Here is a 20300-nt window from a genome sequence, read left to right as displayed (position 1 = left end):
GTTGAATTGGATCTGAGAGTTGCATGTGATTGGGAACTGTACATTGTATTTGTGAGACAGACGACTTTTTGTAGGACTTTTCAAAGATAGTGTCCTTTACTTCATGCCCTTTCCGTCTTTAGGAGGGAAGTTGTGTGTGAATGCAATTGCCTTTGTTTAGGCCCGATCTGCAAAGTCAAAGGTCGAGTTTTGAAGTCAACAAATTGGCGAGCATATCCCATGTTTGAATTTACTTTGTTTAGGTTGAGATTTATGTTGACCAAAAACCACATGGTTCTTGATTATGAAGAAAAGTTGTTGATCATGAATTTTGTTTGTCTTTTTTTTAATGATGCTTGACATTTCTAAAATATGACTTTCATTTTACGCTTGATGTGAAAGATTGAATGTTAAATGAGTGCTACATGCATCGGGACCCTAATACAACTACGGTGTCGCATTCGGACCCTTATGAGTTTCCATGAATACCCTACTTATTAAATTCCGACACTTGACTGTTTGCCTTGAAGTTGCCAGGTTGTTTTCAATTTTGAGGAAGGTGACATCCTCAATATGAAGATTCAGTGTTAGGTAGTATATCACCATATATATGAACTAGACTGGATTTGTAGACTTTATGGCAAGTTGTGGACTTGGAAAAAAAAAACAAACTGTTGTCCTGTGTTCAGTAGGCTCCATGACCATGAAAAGTGAATTCTTCAAAGAAATTTTAAATACTTAAAGAAAAAAAATTATTTGTATCAAACTGTCAATTAATTATAGTGTTAAATTATGTGAAGGCACGGGTCTACTTCTTGGCAGGGCGTGTAGAGTAGTATAACATTGCTATCCAATGTATAATTTAATCCTCGTATAAGTTGATGTATAATTTAATCATATCCGGTGTTTGGAAATAATATGATATTAGACTTGTATAGTATACGATTTGTGATCATATATGTCTAGATTATTCCCAATTAAAGTGAGAGTGAGGGTCTTTTTTATCATTTGACATGTTATTGTTTATATTAAGTACTCCGTATAAAATAAAAAAGAGTTGAATGTGTATTAATATTATAGGGCTAACATCATATAAGAACCATATTTGCATAAAATTATACTATCCGAAATATTTTAAAAGTCGTCCAAACCCCCCAATAACTTCTTTAAAAGATTATTTTATACTATACAAAGTATTATCATCTCCTTCCAATGTAATCTTAATTTGAAATTGGCTTGACACTAAATGAGTGGTCCGCGCTGTGTGCACAGGGTGATAAAATTGTGTGTGGAAGAAAAGGAAAAGTAGCTACATAGTCGTATTCTCTGTTCACGGAAAGCCCAGTTTTTCCAGTTGAAAAGTCGACACACGTCACCCATAAAAAGAAATGTAGACAGACTTTACTACACCTACCAACGCCCCCCCCCCCTAAAAAACTTTAGCCTCTTTCCAGTTTCCATCGGTTTGGCCGAATTCATCGACCCCTCGTCGGAGCAGAGATGTCAGTAGAATCTAGTACTGGTTCGGGAGACCACAACATCAGAGGAGTACCTACACATGGTGGACGATACGTTCAGTATAATGTGTACGGTAACCTATTTGAAGTCTCTAGAAAGTATGTCCCTCCCCTCCGCCCCGTTGGGAGAGGTGCATATGGTATTGTTTGGTAAGTTTTCTTGTTCGCTACTGATTTTTCTTGATGGCTGATGTAGATAATTACTATCTGTTGTTCAGCCAGTCCTTGTTGATCTTGGAGTCTTTTGAGTTTCTTTTACCGCTGGTTAGGGTTTGTAGCTAGCTGTCTCTTATGGAAGATTATGTTGAGTTGGTGCCTTGATTTGGTCGTCTTTTTGGTTTATAGACGATATTGGTGATTTGTATTGGTCTCTTGATTGAAGTTTGATATTACTGAGGTGGATTCTTCCTGTTCTGAAATCTAGTTATCAGTGAAGTTATGCCGGGTTGATTGAATGCTTTTCAAATTTTGTAGAATGATGGCTCTTCATCCATACATACTACATATTACTATAATTGGAATTCATTTAATTTTTTTAATGATCAAGTTATCAAAATTGCATTTCTCTATATCTATGAATTTCAATCTTCTAGGATGTTTGTGAGTATGGTCATAAGGTCATTCTGGCAAGCCTTAACGACCTGTACCTTCAAACTTGGAAATGGGGGAAAGTTTGTAATCTCTCCATTTCATGCATTTACATCTTGGTTTTGGTTCTCAATGTTGCAGTTAACCTTTCATTGTGATATTTGTAACTATTGGACTTGTATCATAGAGTATGTCTGCCTATGAGCTGTTCAAGTAGCCAAGTATTAAAAGTGCATTTGGTATTTTGGTTACCGAGTGCATTTCAGAATGGATGCTATTGGTACGAGCAGAACATATGGAACCTTGCTGCTAATTTATTAGTGTTTCTGGGAAAACTACAGCACTATTCTTCTCTCGCCTGAGTGATTTGATGTTTCCCTCTTTTGGCTTTCCTACGTTCTTGAGTATCCTTATTTCCCTATGGAATGGCCAGGGTTGATCTGGTTTTTCATGGATGTTTCTGTGCTTAGGTGGTAGAGATTGGCAAGCTCATTATTGACTTGAGTATTTTTATTCAATATAGACAATCTATGGTTTCATGCAATTATTTGGGTTCTCTAGATTTGTTGAATTGTGATATATCTGCTGATTTATATGGTTTCATCTAAGCTGAAGTAAAATGATTACACGTTCTGTTTATTTAGCTCAATCCCTCTTTGACATCAGCAACGTGGAGGAAAATGTGATTTAAATTTTTTTTTTTCTTTCAGTGCTGCTATAAATTCAGAGACAAGGGATGAGGTTGCCATCAAGAAGATTGGCAATGCATTTGACAACCGAATAGATGCAAAAAGGACCTTACGAGAGATTAAGCTTCTTCAACACATGGATCATGAAAATGTATGTTTCCTTACCTTTCTTATTCTCATGATGTCTTTTTTTGACAAGTTTGTAAGTATTCTGCAGTTTATCTGATTGAAATGACTCAGGCTGCATTTGAAACTGGAATTCATGAAAAGAAAGAATATATTTTTCATTTCTATGCTATGCTTTTTCTTTAAGCCTTTAATTTGTTCCTGTTGCTCTTATTTTCATATTTATTACTTTTCATCTTTAAACTATGGAGCACAGTGAAATATTATTGCAGCATTACATCTACTGTACAAGCAGCATCTATATAGAATTTTCATAACTGAAACATTATATTCGCAAGTTTCTTTTGGGAAGTTCACAATAGATTTTACTCCAAAAACCATCAGTTATCTTCTTCTTCTTTTTTCCACTAGAAAATATGAAATAAATTGGTCCTTCTGTTATCAATTTGATAAGACAGAATTTGGTGTTTGCTTTATTATAAGTTAATCATGACCATGGTTTTTGTTTATGGTTTTGCATGACATGGTTCCCTGGGACATTTGGGTTCAATTATGTCTAATAAATTGTTGAATTGAATAGAATCCTAGGAATCAGGGTGATTTATGAAATTATTTGCCCCGGCTTAGTTGGTTGTTGCCAGATTTATTTGGTTTAGTAATTTTCTTTTCAATTCCCATCTTATCTCTTTGTGTGAGCGCTGCCCTGGGAATTTAGCATTTGCCAAATGAGCAATAGCAGCTAAGGTTTTGACTGGAAATTTGTCTGTATATTGCTATCATCATTCATGAGAACGTGACTTTGTGACAGTTGTAAATATATGTTGATCCTTAGTATTTTATCATGTGCTTCATATTTTCATTAAAACTTACTCTTTCTGATTTTCCTAATATATTTTCTGTCGGATATTATTCTAATGAGTGTATAATATTCCTATGTTTAGTTTTATTTTAATGCTTCTTTTATTGTTCGCAGGTTATAGCTATCAAAGACATTATTCGACCTCCGCAAAGGGAGAATTTTAATGATGTCTACATTGTCTATGAATTAATGGACACCGATCTTCATCAAATAATACGTTCGAGTCAAACATTGGCAGATGATCATTGTCGGGTTAGCATCATTTTTGCTCTTAGCTTAGTCGTGTGGTAGGAATAGGATTTATGTTTATCATGTCAATGCAGTTATCTGTAAGCCCATTTTGAAACATATTTACTTTTCATTTCTTTTGTTCTTCCAGGATTTTCTTTTACAAGATTTTGTGAATTGTAAGATCCATAATTGAAACCTAAAGATTTGAGACATAGTGATATGCTATTACAATATGATAGTTCTTCACAGGTTTCTGATTTTTTTTCACAAGTTTCCTTTTTTTCTCCCCTAGAAAGGGTCCCTTGGATTAACCAAGTCTTATTGATGATAACTAAAGAACCTCTTGAAATTAGAGGACAAGGTTTTATATTCCAATTAATTGGGATTGGCTTCACATATTTTCTCTTCTTGCTTGATAGGCAGTCACATGTTTTGTCAAATTAAAAGATAACATGATAAGGATAAAAAGTTCATGGATAACTTTGCTTTGATGTTCATCTCTGTCATTTATTTGGTTTTGCATATTTTCTTTGTTAAGATCTAATCTCCATTACATTGGAGTTCCTTTTAAGATTTAGCATTCTGCTTCTATTTTATAATTTTCCATATTTGGGTCTTTAGCAGGGACATACTGATGAATGCAATTAAACATGTTTTTGTTCTGGTTTTTCACGTTACAAGATCAATTTTTACTGATGCTTAAAATGCTGCTTTGTAGTATTTTCTGTATCAATTGTTACGAGGGCTCAAATATGTACATTCGGCGAATGTTCTGCATCGTGATTTAAAGCCTAGCAATTTGTTCTTGAATGCTAATTGTGACCTTAAGATTGGAGACTTTGGCCTCGCTAGGACAACGTCAGAAACAGATTTCATGACCGAATATGTTGTTACTCGCTGGTACCGAGCTCCAGAATTGCTGCTAAATTGTTCGGAGTACACTGGGGCAATTGATATATGGTCAGTGGGTTGCATACTTGGTGAAATCATGACAAGAGAACCCTTATTTCCTGGGAAAGATTACGTTCATCAGCTGAGACTTATCACAGAGGTATGGATCTTGATCTCACTTAGTATATGCTGTGGGGTATCATTAGTTTGGTGCTCAACATTAGGAACATATCCTCATTGCTTGTGATGGATTCCCAAATTCTTCCACTCATTTCTACAGTCAAATGATCTGTTACTTAGAGTGTGTTCCTTGCTTTAGGGCTTTGGCTGCCTTTGTTTTGTCCTTCACCACAGGAGTCAAAGAGGTTTTCGAAATTTTCTTCACATGCCTTCCCTTTACCTTGAAAAAGCAAAATGACTATTTTCCTTCATGTTGGATAGCCGGAGGATAGGAGCACAGGCATAACTCTGGATATGTGGGATCATTGGTGGGATTTGTGAATTAGTTTAAATGATATGAGATGCTCATTAGGGATTTCTTTTTAGTTTTCATTATATATTATTAGTACTAAGGAAGGGGGAGAGCAATGAGGGAATAAAATCCGACTCCATAGCACTCCTTTTTACTCCTTTTATATTTTATGTGCTAAGGAAGTGATGCTTATGGTGTTTTCTCTCCTTGATTAGAATTGTAATTCTATGTCAAGTTGGTGATGAGCTTTGTAGCCTAATATCATTTACCATCGTCCATCGATTGGGTCCATCTAAGGTTTTCGCTTCCGTATGTCAATATATAGTCCAGGAAACATATATTAAGTACGCATATATGAGTTTTTCATTGCTCTATGCTATTAGTGCCACTAACATTGTGGTTCTTGACTGTGTGCATGTGGAAGGTGCAAATTATAGGAGGCTTGTTCAAATGTGGAACTGCTTATTTTCTTCTTAAAACTGGGGTGATTGTGGAGTATGATAACGTGTGCATCTTTTCCTTTCTTTGAAAAGCTCATAGGTTCACCTGATGACTCTAGCCTTGGTTTTCTACGAAGTGATAATGCCCGGAGATACGTTAGACAGCTTCCTCAATACCCAAGGCAAAGATTTGACTCTAGATTTCCAAATATGTCTCCTGGTGCTATTGATTTGCTGCAGAAGATGCTTGTATTTGATCCTAACAGGCGCATGACAGGTACGATGAGTCACAATACTGTTCCATTTTGTTGTACCAACCTCTTGATTTCAGCATTGGGTAACATATTAATCCATGTATGTCAAAAAGCAATAGGTGTGTGCCCATTAGTAATATTTTCCCAAATGATATTTAAGTTTTTGGATTAAATTGTATAAGCATGTGGAATTGGGGGACGGCATGCACGATTGTACGTTCCATGAATTGATTGCATAATCTCAAGTGACATTTAATTTTGTTCAATTGTCATAATTTTGGGATAAATGTTATCGGTGGGCCATTTTTGTTGATGATACAAGTTGTTTCTAATTTCCTGTTGTTTGCAGTTGATGAGGCACTGTGCCATCCATACTTGGCTCCTCTTCATGATATGAATGAGGAGCCTGTTTGCCCAAGGCCTTTCAGCTTTGATTTTGAGCAGCCATCATTTACCGAGGAAGATATCAAGGAACTCATCTGGAGGGAATCCGTAAAATTCAATCCAGATCCCTGAGGATTATATGGAGTTGGTGAGTCGGTGCTGGCTTTATCCTTTGGTTTTAGTCCTATGAAGTAGGCACCAAGGTTGCTGATTTGAACTGATTGCTGCAGGTACCTTTTAACTTGACAAGGAGTGCAGAGTTTTCTGTGCATTCTTGGATTGGGGATTATACATGATTGTCAGACCCAACGCGTTCTTTTCTCTATCTGAAAGAAAATATGTATGCTTTGACTAGTTAGGTGTTTGTCCATCATCTTCTCTTATAATTTGTTTGACGTGAGACGGCCAAAATCTGTATATATGGCTTTGTTAGGTAATCCTTAGAAGAGGTCATTTGCGTTACTTTATTAAGATTCATTTAGGTGAAGGTTCTACTATGACTGCATTGTAAAAAAATGGAATAAACATTTGGATTCTGCAACTGCTAGCAGCATGAGCTGAGTTCTCAAGAGACCTATGCCAGGTCAAGAGATTTGCCCATCTCAATTAGCAGGACAATTGGACTATTATGTTGCATAACCTAGTACCAAAATCCATGAATGGGGAAACCTTGTGTAAGAAGTCTTGTTTCTCTTCCCTTACCCCCCATTTCTAGTTAATCTGTTTATACATTTTGTGATCTATTTCTTTTCTTAGCCTTGTTTCAAAACTGCATAGTTATTGGCATTGATACAGATTAGCGAAACCCGCGTACTGCAGTTTTCAAGTTTCAAACAGGTGGAGGAGACACTTACTGAACTTACAATATTAGTCTACGGGTGGGATTATCCTAAAAGGCTCGTCCTGGACAAGAGGTTTCACATGTATTTCATTGAGGAAGAGCACTTCTGAAGCTCTACCATGTCAATTGGCAACTTTTCGGCCGGGAAATTGCAGGATTTGAGGTTCTCTGGTTCTTGATCAGGCAGCAAGTCACATGGCCGAGGAGTGACACTACTTGTGATCCCCTCAACATCAGTGCAAGTCCATGGCACTTTCTTGGCCTTAACAGCCATTCCAATAGTCACGTTCGATATACATATTTCCTTAAACGGATCACCAGCAATACCCTCCAATCTAGCAGCCATTGTGACATTATCAGCCACCATGTTTCTGTAATTAATCCCTTGGATCACTGGCAATGCATTTGGGTCGTAGTTTTTATCTGCATGAGACCCATAATTCCCAGTCATCCAAAACACCCATTTCATTGTGTGCATTGTCATTCTCTCCACATATATGTCCTTCACATACCCTCCTCTCCCTCTAGCTGTCTTGATCCTGATCCCTGATTCTGTATGGACGGCTGTGATGTCTTCCGCTCTGACGTCTTCTATACCGCCTGACATCTCGCTTCCCAATGCGATGGTGGCACTGTATGGGGAAATGCATGTGAGCCGTCTGATGATTAGTTGTCTTGTTGGCATTCCAAATGCGATGCCGTATTCGTCCCAACCGCTTTTAACTGCCACACAATCATCTCCAGAGACTATGTAACAGTCTTCTATTCTGGTATTTGTGCAAGAATCTAAACCCAAAAGAAGAAGATATTGTTAATTAACATTGTTCGTATCAGAAACTCACATCTTAAACAACCAATTATATTATCGGTTTTGAGATTCCAATTCCCGTGGATACATCTGATTATCCTCACGAGTTTGTTCCTCTTAAGTCCAACACACTAGCCCTAGGAAAATTCGGTTTTGAGATTCCAATTCCCGTGGATACATCTAATTATCCTCACGAGTTTGTTCCTCTTAAGTCCAACACACTAGCCCTAGGAAAATGCATAGTTGATTATTTAAAGGTGGGCCTAGTCATATATACCCATCAGAAGACTTGTGTCTTACCGATGTGGTATTATATGTTCTTAGCAGTTGGTTTAACAATTAAGAAAAAAGAAATAGTGAGATGGGTTAAAAACAAAAAACAAACCTGGATTGATACCATCAGTGTTTGGAGATGAGATTGGAGCTAGGATTGTAATGCCTTGCACAATAATGTTACTGCTATAAACAGGGTGTATATTCCATGATGGGGAGTTTAGGAGCGTCAGATTGGATATCTGAATGGTATTGGAGTACATGAACTCGATCAGGTAAGGTCGGGTGTATTTGAGCTTGCCCTTGTGGAATTTCTGCCACCAGAGTTCACCCTGACCATCAATGGTGCCGTTGTCCCCTGAAATTCAAAATTCAATTGTACCAACACCCTTTAATATTACAAAAATGCTAAGAATTCAAGTAATTTTTTTTTTCAACTATCCCAAATGTTGATATGAACACAAATGATCCCTGTGAAACTATGGGCCGCACATGAAATCGTGTGCGTCCATCTCATTGAGAAAAAAAATAATGGGATTCGTAAGACGGGTTTTAATATTATTTGCAAGAAACTTTGGTAATGAGATAAAAGAAGTTGATGGGTTTACCTGTGACAATGACATCAGTGAGATTTGTACCAAATATGAGACTGGTATACCTTCCAGCAGCTGCGTCCCTTCCACGGCCGTACGATGGTAAAGGTTTTATTACAGGCCATTCATTCTGATCCTGCATCAAAAATAAGAAGGTGAGGATCTACTGCATGCCACCACACATCGCTGTTCACAAAGTCTTAAAGGACTATGTTAAGCAGTTAAGGTTAGGTCCAGGAAAGGTTAGTTGGGGGACTTCCTAAGTTCAAGGTTAGGTCCTAGAAAGGTGAGTTCGGTGGATATTGTTAAACCACACCCATCCAAATCCCCCGTTGAAAATATGAGTGTGTGAGAGTGGTTTTATGAGCAAGTTGGATGACCCAACTCATAAATTGAAGTTTTTACGTAGCAATGAGTCACTTATTCACTTGGTGTGCAAAAGCCCATTTTAGGCATATGTAACGTGGATTCTCCATATTGGAAAATTGATGGGGAATGTATGGACTTGTGTGTGGGTGGGAGTGTTGGAACACACACCGACTTAAGTCCCACATCGAAAATATGAGTGTGTGAGTGATTTTACAAGTAAATCGGATGGACCCAACTCACAAGTTTAAGCTTTTGAGTAACAATTGACAACTCATCCACTTGTGGGCAAAAGTTCATTTGAGGCCTTTGTAACGTGGATTCCCCAACCCCAGGTCCTAAAGGTTCAGCAGATATATCATTTAACCACCCAAGAGACTAAATTCGTTCAATTTTTCACTCTGTAATTTTCACGATATTTAGGGAGGGTTTGGTTATCCCAAAATGTGAAGCTTTAACAAGCGGTAATAGTTCTTGGTAAGAGAACACAAATTGCGACAAACAACTTTTTTGAGGAATTTTTTTTTATAAATACTCTGGCTTCTATACTTCTTGAGCGAAAGACACAAATAACTCGGGTATTTGGATCGTCCTAGTCTCTCCAAAGACTCTAGAAGTTGAAGGTAATTAATTCGGAGAGTCGAATTTGACTCCCCAAACTGAAAGATTCATCCCTACCCAACTCGTCCACTCTTGAATAGTTATATTTAATTGTGAAAGTTAAACAATAAGAACATCACAATCACAATTGCAACTATATCCTGTTTTGTTAATTGGTGATAGTGTGCAATGAGTAACAACAAAGAAAAGAAACTGAAAAGTTAGAGAAAAGGGAAGAAAAAAAAGGAAACCTGGGAAGCAAGAAGAACAGCATCCTTGTGGAGAAAAAGAGTGAAGTGGCTGGTGAGGCTGAAGCTTCCTGCCAACCATTTTCCAGCAGGAACAAACAGCAGAGCTCCTCCCTCTGTCTCATACTGACTCAAGTGATTGATTGCGTCCTGAAATGCCTTTGTATTCGACGTCGTCCCGTCCCCAACTCCTCCAAAATCCGTTATTGATGCACTGTGAGCTCTGCAGTTTATTCCTGTGTATTCAAGTGATTCCAAAATCCTGGCTTTTCTGCTATCAACTGATCCACTCAGACTAAGTAATGCCACCGCTACCAGTAGTGAAACCATCTTAATGAAACAAAAAATTTGTGGAAAATAATTAGTACCCATTACTGGAAAATGATGAACAAGCTTAAAAAGGACTAAATTAATGCTCCAAAATTGAAGATTTTTGGGAGGTGGAAACAAAAGACAGAATCAGAGAATGCTGAGACTTAAGGCAAGCTCTCATTAGACTTACCCATGAAAACTCCATTGTGTGCAGGAGGAAGCCTAGGTATGTGAATTTGTTATATGCTACTTGTGTTTAGATAAGTGCAGTATTTATATAGCTAGCTAGAGTAGCAAATCCCACTGTTGGAATTGGATTGGTATTGGGTATTCTTGCTACTCTTGGAAGTGAAGCAATGCATTACTTTTCTCTCTTTTTTTTAATGAAAACAATTGGAACACATTTTAATCTTGTTATCCCATATTTCTTAATCGATCTTCACTTTGGTCGATACCACCAACAAAACAACGAGTCATTGGTTGAGATGCAACACTCCCTCACAGAAATGAAAATGTGATATATGTTAGTTTTATACAAAAGAGCAAAAGTTGGGAATAAAAACAAAAAAGCGTGATCCCGTGAATTTATATATGTATGTATGTATGTATCTGTGACTGACAGTGACAGTGACAGTGTGAGCTCGTGAGTGGAGAATTTTTTGGATTGTGGTGGTTGTTTTTAGGTTTGGTTCGGTTGAGAGAGTAGTTAGTGGGAGCCCACTACTTCCGACTTTAGCATCTCGTGAGGCCTCTCCTTTTCAGTTCCACCATTGCCGCCCCACTTCACGGGTGGAACTCGATCACTCACATATTATTTTATTCAATTTTTTTTAATATTATTTCCACAACCACTCCGTGACCTGCGGCAACAGAGGAAATTTTCGCTTTCGTGGTTTAGGCGGAAGGCCTCTGCACTCTGTTTTTCGAAAAAGTTGGGGTGGAGTGTTATGAGCTTAGACCTAAAAAAACATAAAGTCAACACAAAGTCAATGAGAGTGGGGTGTGTTTAGTAAATATTGGGATGAGACTAAAGTTTTCCTAACGTAAACCATTCAGCGTGACTGAAGGGTTCGGTCTGCTCTCGTGCTATCCCTTTGGGCTAGAAGCCTAGAACACATAGCCCATTGGGCCTTTTTTGAGAAGACACGGGCCGGATTGTTCCACAACAAAGTGACAAACAGCCCAGAAATCCACAGTGATGTTTTTACTTTTTAGGCTTGAGCCACGTCTCCATACTCTCCATTTATTTTTATCAATCAGCCAAGTACTCAATGTTATTAGCAAACCCACGCTTGCGTGAGCTTATACCAAAAATGGCTTTAGTGACAAGCGACATTAGAGGTGTAAAGTGGGAGCCCAAAAGAGATCCGTCCGTCAACAGTTAGCTGCCAAGAGCTGAGCGAGTCCTGTCTTTTTGAAAGAAAAACGGAAAGAAATGTGATCTTGCAAATGTTATAACCTGTTACCACAATGGATAAAATCAAGGTCCTAACCACATTTGTGATGTTTATTCATGTGAAGAAAAATATTGAAGGTACGCACACGTTGAGTTGAGGAGGTTATTCCTCTGTACGTATGAGATGATGAGGACAAAACGAGATGTTGGGGACAAAACGGTTCCAATCGATGGGCAGTTCCAACTTCTCCAAGGTAGCGGTTCGGACAACAGTTATTGCAGGAAGTTATCTCAACTGGTGCAACCACACTCAACTTGTGTAACTGTACTTAACCTCTGACGCACTAACTTCTTGAATAAAATATTAGACATCTCATGGATTAGGCAAGTTGCCGAACCACGTATATCCTTGTGTCTTTGTTATTAATTTATTATTTCCTTTTTTCTACATTAATTTTACCTTCGCTCTAAAAATTGTATCGACAATTGGCGCCATCTGTGGGAAGTGAATAGTTTCTATGAAGCAACATGTCTTAAGTTTTGAAAGGATCTAGACGGAAAGAATTACCTTATCCTGATGATGTTGAGGTCCAGAGGAGTCAAGAGGTAGGGAGACAGAAGTAGCGCTTGGTTAGCGTAATCCAAAGTGTTGCCTAGGAAGGTGAGGATTTTAATCCCAAACATGTTTGAGAGCGAGAAAGCAAGAGTACTGGAAGGTCCCGCAGAAGAAGAGACCCGACCCCATAAAGAAGAAGGCGCACTCCATTCCCAAGGAGCGCATGATACAGATCACAAATGCTGCCAAGGACAAGGCACCGAAGCTATTTCCAAGATAGGCAGAGAGTTTATTTGAAGAAAGATGCTGGGGAAGCCCTATAGATTGCTCAGAAAGAGGCTAAGCGAACTCTCAAAAAGATTACCTCTACCCCATTTGTACGAGCTTTGAGTCTGGAAGATCCTCCGAACAAATTCTCCCCTCCAACTTTTGGAATATACGACGGAAAGACGAATCTTGTTGTGCACATATCGACTTACTCCCACAAGATAGCTTTGTTGGAGTTAGGAAGACAATGGATCAATGCACGATCAAGTTTTTGAGTCAAAAAATACTTACCCTCAGCACCTTTGGACTTGACAACATGGTAGCAGCAAAGAACGTTAATGACTGAGAGTATTTTCCTTACAAAAGTGTTCAACTGAAGCACAACCCCAAGAATCCAATAAGAATTCAGAGCCAACTCAGAGAGATTAAATTCAGTATAGGAAAAAAACTCCTGAAGGAAAGGTTCGAATGGGACGCGGATCTTGGACTCAATTAACATGAACACTGAAACCTTAATGTACATGGGGAAAAGGTTTCTCTCATTATCATATGGAACCAGGATTTCGAAGGGGGGGAAATCTCACACTTTTTCTTGAAGGCGATTAAATTATCAGAAGAAGAAATCGAGTCATTGAGGTTCCCCATAACAAAACCTACAAATCAAGAAAGGCACGAGTCAATTCAAAAAGGATTGAAGGTGTTCCTTCGAGCACTGAAGGACAATTTAGATAAATCCCAAACAGAGTTCCCAGGGCTTACGACTCCGACATTCCCACTTTAATAAAGAACGTCAAAGTATCAAGATTAGTGGCCAAAATAACGGGCTATTCATTGAGAAATGGGTTCAGTCATACCGACTGTTGGTGCAAATTCGTAAATGTACGAATCACTCAAGTAATAAAGAGTGAATATGGAGTATCGTCCCACAAGGATATGTTGGCAATTCAAATTAATATCAATCAAATTTAAGTTATGCTAGATGGAGAATCGAAGATTGAGTTTGATTGTAAACTAACACTAAGAAAAGTAATTAAAAGCAATTAACAAATAAATCAAGCAGACAAGGTACTAGAGTACCTAATATCACCACCACCTATCCTATCGAATTCTCTTGATTTGTTAATCCTTAATTCCCTATTCAATCATTGACAATCGGTTTTCCTATCCTCTTCGGTGCTCCATGTCTAGTTACACCAAAGTGTCATCATCCTTAACCCTTTCAGCTTAAAAAGACAAAGACTCATTAAGATTTATGGACTAACCGTATAGCGATTGTATAGGTCATACCCCTATATTCTTATGGTTCATGCAACCTATGCCATCTATGGTGAGAAGCAACCCTAGGTATCTCCTTCCGATCTCAACCTAGGCAACAAATCATTCGGATGATGATCAAGCACCCAAAGGCATTAAAAACAACCATAGAATATCAACAAGAAAAAGGAATCTAGAATCACAAAGCAAGTTCATTCAATATTCAAGGTGGAGCTTCATTAGAGCCCTAGTTAGAGGATTGAATTCCTCAAAGAGTGCAAATATATCATATAATCAAGAATAACAGTCATTGTCACAAAGATTAGAGAAAGAAATCAAGAAATCCCCTGAAATCCCCTTCTCCTCCAAGCTCCAAAACTGCCTCCTCTTGTTCTCCTAAGCCCTAGCCTCCAAGGATTCTTCCCAAATGGGAGACAATGAGATAAAACCCTATTTTCTACCCCTTTTATACCTCTCCAAACCCCTATGTAGTTTCTCTAACAAGTTGGGGTCGTTTTGGCTCGAACCCACTTGAATTTGAGACTTTTTTGAGAAATTTGTTGTGTTGTGAATGGTAACTCCGATCGATCGGAAATTGCTACTATCTTCAAACCTTCAACGTTGATTAAGGAGGTTCGACCGATCGGAAATCAATTTTGATCGATCGGAATTTGCATGTCTTCAAAATGACTAATTCCAACTAGATTTCGCTCCCTTTCTTCAATGCATGCCTCAAACACCTGAAATGTGTACAAATAGAATACTTAGGAAATATCAATCCTCAATTCACTCAAAATGACAAGAAAATGCATGTAAAGGGGCAACTAATATATGTATATTCTAGGCATAACACTGACCCATGATCTCCTCATGATTTCCTAAAATCATGGAAGGACTTGACTAACTTGTCTTGGTAAAATGGGTCTTGATTTTTAGTTTAGTTGGACAATGATCTTAGGTTCAGACAATATACAAATATGAAACGAGTACGAAATCGAAGAACGAAACACAAATCAAGTCGAGATGATTTCACCTCCTAGGCCTCCTTGGTAAGACATTAACAAACACATTGTTAACGTAACAGCGAATCAAGAAAAGAGGAAACTCTCTCTCTCAGATGATACAGAAATTGCCGTGCATGGAAAAGGAAAAGAAGCTAATTTTGAAGTTTATAGAGATGACAAAAGAAGAAAGTAGAAAAACTAAGAAAAACCTCCTTTTTTTTCCTTCCAAGCCGAGATTGCCCCCTTAATAAAGGACCTCAAAGAGAGAAATGGGTTCAGTTACATACTAACCCATGATCTCCTCATGATTTCCTAAAACCATGGAAGGACTTGACTAACCTAACTTGGTGAAATGGGCCATGATCTTTCTACTTAGCTTTGTATTTTCTAGTGAAAAGGAGAACTTAAATGATGGCAATACATGAAATTTCAATTTGTATTTCTACTTACCTTCACATTATCAAGCATGAGCTCTTTCTTCTCTTTCTCAACACCTCGTCAAGATGCTTTCGATACAGGTGTAATAAACATATTGCTTATTATCACCCCCTGCTGCGACACAAATTTGGGATGCTTATCTCCTACTGGTCGGTGATTGTCATCGAATTCTATCACAAACTTTTCTCCTGATGGCATGGTTGTAACTTTTTGCCCACTTATCCGTCCATGATTTCCTGTCTTGACAGGCTGACATTACCTGCATAAATGAAATATAAATCAAAAGAGCTTGCTCTAGTATCATGTGGAGAAGATTGCTCTGAATGCGATGACGGTGATGACAATGTGTCATCAACTTGTCTTGATGCCGCGACATCATGCCTGAAAAATTTTGATGATTCCACTCAATATTCAATAGTTGATATTTTTACTATGCAAAATAAGAGTGCATGGATGCAATTCAGGTAATAATCACTGTACAAATGCAGCATTTGCTAGATAAATCGTGCGTGTCATATTCAAATAGGTAGCGACAGTCCATTAGAATCCAGCGGCTTTGAATATTCAGGTGCCCTTTTGAAGTAAAAACCTTCAGTCAATATCATTCATATGCACATGAAATTTTTTCGATTAAACCTTGTAATAGCACAAACAGACACAGACAGGCCAAACCAATAAATCAAAGCAGAGTTGTTACCCAAAATAAAGGTAGCTGAAACACAATTGTGTGTGGATCCCCCCTTACCTCATTCACCCCACTTAACTCTCTCTCCAACAATTCATGCAATGTGAAGCTTCTCCTTACTCCTTAATCATTCTCATTTAACTCTCTAAAATATGAATTCAAGCAAATCCTGAATTAGAAATCAAGTCGATATGGTAATTAGAAGAGCAATATGGGTTTTGGCTATCGTGGTGTTTATGGGGAGTATTATGATATGGATCATGTCTCCCACTCAAACATATATATAGGCATGTTTGTTTGCTTAGTATGCGTGAATATATTCAAAAACCCAATTATTGGGAAGAACAACTAGAGGCCAATATAGGCACACGGTATTGGCCTCGGGCCACTCAAAAGGTGGAATAAAGTCTTACAAAAATACAAGAGATCATCAAGGCAAATATAAAATAACACTACATAATGCTCATAGTGTCCTAGATGAATTAGTGATCCAGAGAACTGTGATCTCTTTGGAATTGTATCCAATGATGCTTTTATGTCTGGACAATCTCCATGACTAAAGAGGGAGCTTCTTCTGTCCATACGCGTAAATCCTGTATTTGGAAAGCATATTTTGCTAATGCATGAGCCACAGAGCATTACGGGGTATGTAATGAACCGACCAACTCAAAAAATACTGCAACATTCTTCGTGTTTCTAGGACGACTAGACGGCATGCAGAATAACCCAGCTCCCCTCCATTAAGTGTTGCTACAACAATAGATGAATCCCCTTCCAATGTAAGGTGAGTAAATCTCATATCTCCAGTGAGTTTGATTGCATGTAAAGTAGACATAGCCTCAACCAAAGTTGGTTCCACTAGAGATTGATGATCAAGGGAACTACATGCCAAAACATCCTCACAAGCATTTCGAAATAAGGCCAACTCCACCTATTTTGGATCTCAAGGTTTGGATATATTTTACTTCTTTCTCTTTAATTGCCTTTCATTTCAAATTCTATTTGAGGTCGGCTACATGAATTCATAAGAGAATTCAAATCGGTGAGAATACATTATGTTGATTTGCAGGTGCAGCGCTTTTGATTAACACATTCCCAATCCTCTTCATTTGTGTACCAGTACTAGGCTGTGTCTACCTCCATCTCAAGAGAAAGAAATTAAATCATCACAATTTGGACAGGTTAATTTTTACTTAGTTCTTTATTATTATTAATTGTTATTATGCTTTTGAGTAGAAAAAATTACTTATATCCAATCCAGTTACTTATTTTGAGTTATACACTTTCCTCTATTTTAAATAAAAAGTAATTTTAGGTTATCAGTTTTTTAATACCCTTCCAATCATATACCGATTTTAACATCACATCAAATATTTTAATGTTTTTCAACATAATATTAATGAAAAGAAATAAGTAAAGTTGATTTTAGAACAACAAGGGAGAGAAGGGAGAGAAATAATATTAAAAAAATTGTAAAGTTGATTTTAAGTAAACAAGAAGAAATTTAGGTTATGAAAAAGTGAAAATTAGAAATAAGTAAGGGTTTTGGTAATCCATTGGAAGCTACAAAACTGAAAAAGTATTACCTCAAATTTGTTTTTACGTATTAGACGTGCTCTTAGTAATTACAGTGGGGGGCAGTATTCAAAAAAAAAAAAACGGTGGGGGCAAGGTATCTCTATTGGGCCAGTGGAGGAGGCCCATGTTGGTGAAAGGCCCATTAGAGATTGTTTCAGGGGTAGAACTAGCATTCTTTCTCATGTTCATGGCACTCTTGGTTTGGTATCTATCAACATCTTTGCACAACAACTTTGAAGCCAATCACTCCACAATCAGCAGCAAAGAGAGGACAGAAAGTGTAAGAAAAATCAATTTTAAGATTCAATGGCAAATTCAATGATCAAATATATATATATAAGCACAACAATTCTCACATCTGAACCAAAAGTGTGAACAAACTTTCAGAACTTGTTTTTCAACCACACATACGACGGATCCCACAGAAAAATTGTAGCCCCAACTTTTGTTGTGGTTTATTATAATTATTGAATTTTGTGTTGACAAATTTAGATTACACTTTTGGTTTAAATTTGAGAAAAATCTTATAAGTATATAAGAATTCTCTTGTACAGACATCACAAGTTATATTAACTTATGCATCTCAATCTCACCATTACGTCTTAGGCAAGTGAAGTTGTCAATGGCAGCATTAGTGGCAGGTTTGGCTGGGAACATTTGTCTTGCATTTCTCTGCTACCCAGTGAAACGTGGATCATCTGTGCTGCCACTATTTTGTTTAACGTCTGAGGCAAGCACTAAGTACCATATATGGGCTGGTTAAACAGTCATGGCTCTCTTCACTTTTCATGGAGTTTGCTTCATTATCGACTGGCCTCTTATTAATCAAATTTCAGAGGTAATATTACTAGGACAATGCTAGGGACCCCCAAAAATCCCCCAAATCTATGTGGCATTAAAATAATCATTGATTAAAAACACACATGTAGGGTCCACTTCACATCCAACACTCCACATTAAATAGGGGTCTTTTGGGGGTCACTTTTTGGGGGTCTCAAGCATTGTCCATATTACTACTACTACTCATCATTAGTCTTCTTAATTACTATGCTAGTTATACCCTAAATCTTTGTTGGGGACCTAAGTCCATGTGGGTATTTTGGCGGTTGATAATTGTTTCGGGTAGACCACATGGGCCTCAATCTATTGTTGAGGGACGAGTGTTTGGTGTGCCCGTTGAAGTAAATAGAATCCACAATTTGGGCCTCAAGGAGGGCCCACGTCGGTGACACCCCCTCTAAGCTCATAGTTGACAAATATCGAAAATGATAGGGATCCCAGCAATTGATGATCTCAGTTATCACAACTGCTGAGTTGTATGCACTTTGTGTACATCATGTGGGACATACGAAGTCCACGAATTCACTTCAATTATATGCATCTAACTCAGCAGTTGGGAGAACGAGAATCTCAATTGCTTAGATCTTTATCATTACTTGACAAAGATTATCCCCAATTAACAGTTGCACCTTGGGTGTTTGATGGAGTTCATAAACTAGCCTATACGTTCCATCCCAAATGCCTAAAGTAAGTTAGTGTAAAAGTTAACTTAAAATAATGAACCTCAGTTTGTTGGAGAGGCTATCCGCTCTTTATTCCCTTTTTATAATTAATATAGTACCTTATAAGCTAGATTAAAATTATACAATTAGCAAACACCTAACAATTTATTTTATAACATATAAGGTAGCCGATTTTAAATAACTTATAAGCTAGCGATAGATAAACTCCATCAAATGGAGCCTCTATCTTCGAGGATTGGATTTTTCATGGGATTGCCTAACATGCGTATTTTGTGGACTAGTATACAGGCCAAATGGGTTAACCAACTGTACATCCAAAGATAATGGCTGCAGCTGCGGGCCGTATTGTACACACAAGAAAAAAAAATTCAAATAAAAGAAAAGAACAAACACAATGGATTGAAAGGATTCAAGGACTGGAATTCGATAGGAGACACAGTGAATTTGTTATGTATGTCATGAAACTCCCATACACTTTTTGAAAATCTGAAAATAGTGTTTATGTTAATGTTGTAATGCAGATGACAAGATGGGCAAAAACTAATATATCACACGCAGCAAGGGAGCTACCGATGTGGGCGACGACATTCCCTCGTATTAGACGAAAAATGTTTGAAGTCTTCTTCTACACCCATTACCTCTACATTGTCTGTGTCATTTTCTTCATATTTCATGTTGGCATCTCTTATGCCTGCATGATGCTTCCCAGGTCGTTTTACCTCTTCTTGATCGATTATTACCTTAGATTCTTACGTACAGTCGCAACAAAGAGTTCGATTAGTCTCTGCTCGACTATTGCCTTCTGCAACCGTAGAGCGAATGAGCACAACAACACGTATAATGGTTTTGCATTCCTCCTTTTATTCGATCTCTTGATGTTTGATCACGAGAAGTAAATGAAAGACTTTGGTTTGTCTGTTGTTTTGTTTTGGCGGAGAGAGAAGAGAGACATGGATGATGGACTTAATTAGCTTCTTCATTTGTTGTTGTAGAATGGTAGGACAGAAGATATTGCTGATATTTTAAAGGACAAACATATAACTTAATATTCCAACATGGTAATGTTGAGAGTACCAACCAGCTAGCAACTCTTATTATTAAAAAATGCACACAGGAAAGCTAGATTCA

General features: G+C 37.7%; 2 protein-coding genes and 1 pseudogene across 2 annotated transcripts; 2 read left to right on the top strand and 1 right to left on the bottom strand.

The window, feature by feature from the left end:
- Positions 1–1388: 1388 nt before the first annotated feature.
- LOC120004377 (mitogen-activated protein kinase homolog MMK2-like) lies at positions 1389–7108 on the top strand. Its single transcript, XM_038853717.1, has 7 exons — positions 1389–1646; positions 2795–2924; positions 3873–4010; positions 4708–5040; positions 5886–6069; positions 6396–6578; positions 6661–7108. The coding sequence occupies exons 1-6, from the start codon at positions 1480–1482 to the stop codon at positions 6560–6562; spliced, it is 1119 nt and encodes a 372-aa protein (XP_038709645.1). The 5' UTR covers positions 1389–1479; the 3' UTR covers positions 6563–6578; positions 6661–7108.
- Positions 7109–7153: 45 nt separating this feature from the next.
- LOC120004376 (probable polygalacturonase) lies at positions 7154–10848 on the bottom strand. The gene is made up of 5 exons (XM_038853715.1): positions 10662–10848; positions 10163–10489; positions 8961–9081; positions 8465–8710; positions 7154–8057 (listed from the first exon to the last, which is right to left on the bottom strand). Exons 1-5 carry the CDS (start codon positions 10674–10676, stop codon positions 7348–7350), a joined length of 1419 nt encoding a protein of 472 aa, XP_038709643.1. The 5' UTR covers positions 10677–10848; the 3' UTR covers positions 7154–7347.
- A 4805-nt stretch (positions 10849–15653) lies between these two features.
- Positions 15654–20218, top strand: LOC120003667 (annotated as a pseudogene).
- The last annotated feature ends 82 nt before the right edge of the window (positions 20219–20300 follow it).

The sequence above is a fragment of the Tripterygium wilfordii genome, chromosome 8 (genome assembly GCF_013401445.1).
Source record: "Tripterygium wilfordii isolate XIE 37 chromosome 8, ASM1340144v1, whole genome shotgun sequence".
NCBI classification, from domain to species: Eukaryota; Viridiplantae; Streptophyta; class Magnoliopsida; order Celastrales; family Celastraceae; genus Tripterygium; species Tripterygium wilfordii.
The sequence above is the reverse complement of the archived record's forward strand: the minus strand, read 5'-3'. Positions and strand labels throughout refer to the sequence as shown.

Excerpts from the sequence above, each read along its gene's own strand:
- LOC120004377 (XM_038853717.1), top strand. The coding sequence starts at position 1,480 with ATGTCAGTAGAATCTAGTACTGGTTCGGGAGACCACAACATCAGAGGA. Across the intron at positions 5,041-5,885 it reads AGCTGAGACTTATCACAGAG|CTCATAGGTTCACCTGATGA; the intron begins GTATGGATCTTG and ends TTCTTTGAAAAG. Across the intron at positions 6,070-6,395 it reads TCCTAACAGGCGCATGACAG|TTGATGAGGCACTGTGCCAT; the intron begins GTACGATGAGTC and ends TGTTGTTTGCAG.
- LOC120004376 (XM_038853715.1), bottom strand. Across the intron at positions 9,082-10,162 it reads CTGTTCTTCTTGCTTCCCAG|GATCAGAATGAATGGCCTGT; the intron begins GTTTCCTTTTTT and ends TTTTTGATGCAG. Across the intron at positions 8,711-8,960 it reads CACTGATGTCATTGTCACAG|GGGACAACGGCACCATTGAT; the intron begins GTAAACCCATCA and ends TTTGAATTTCAG.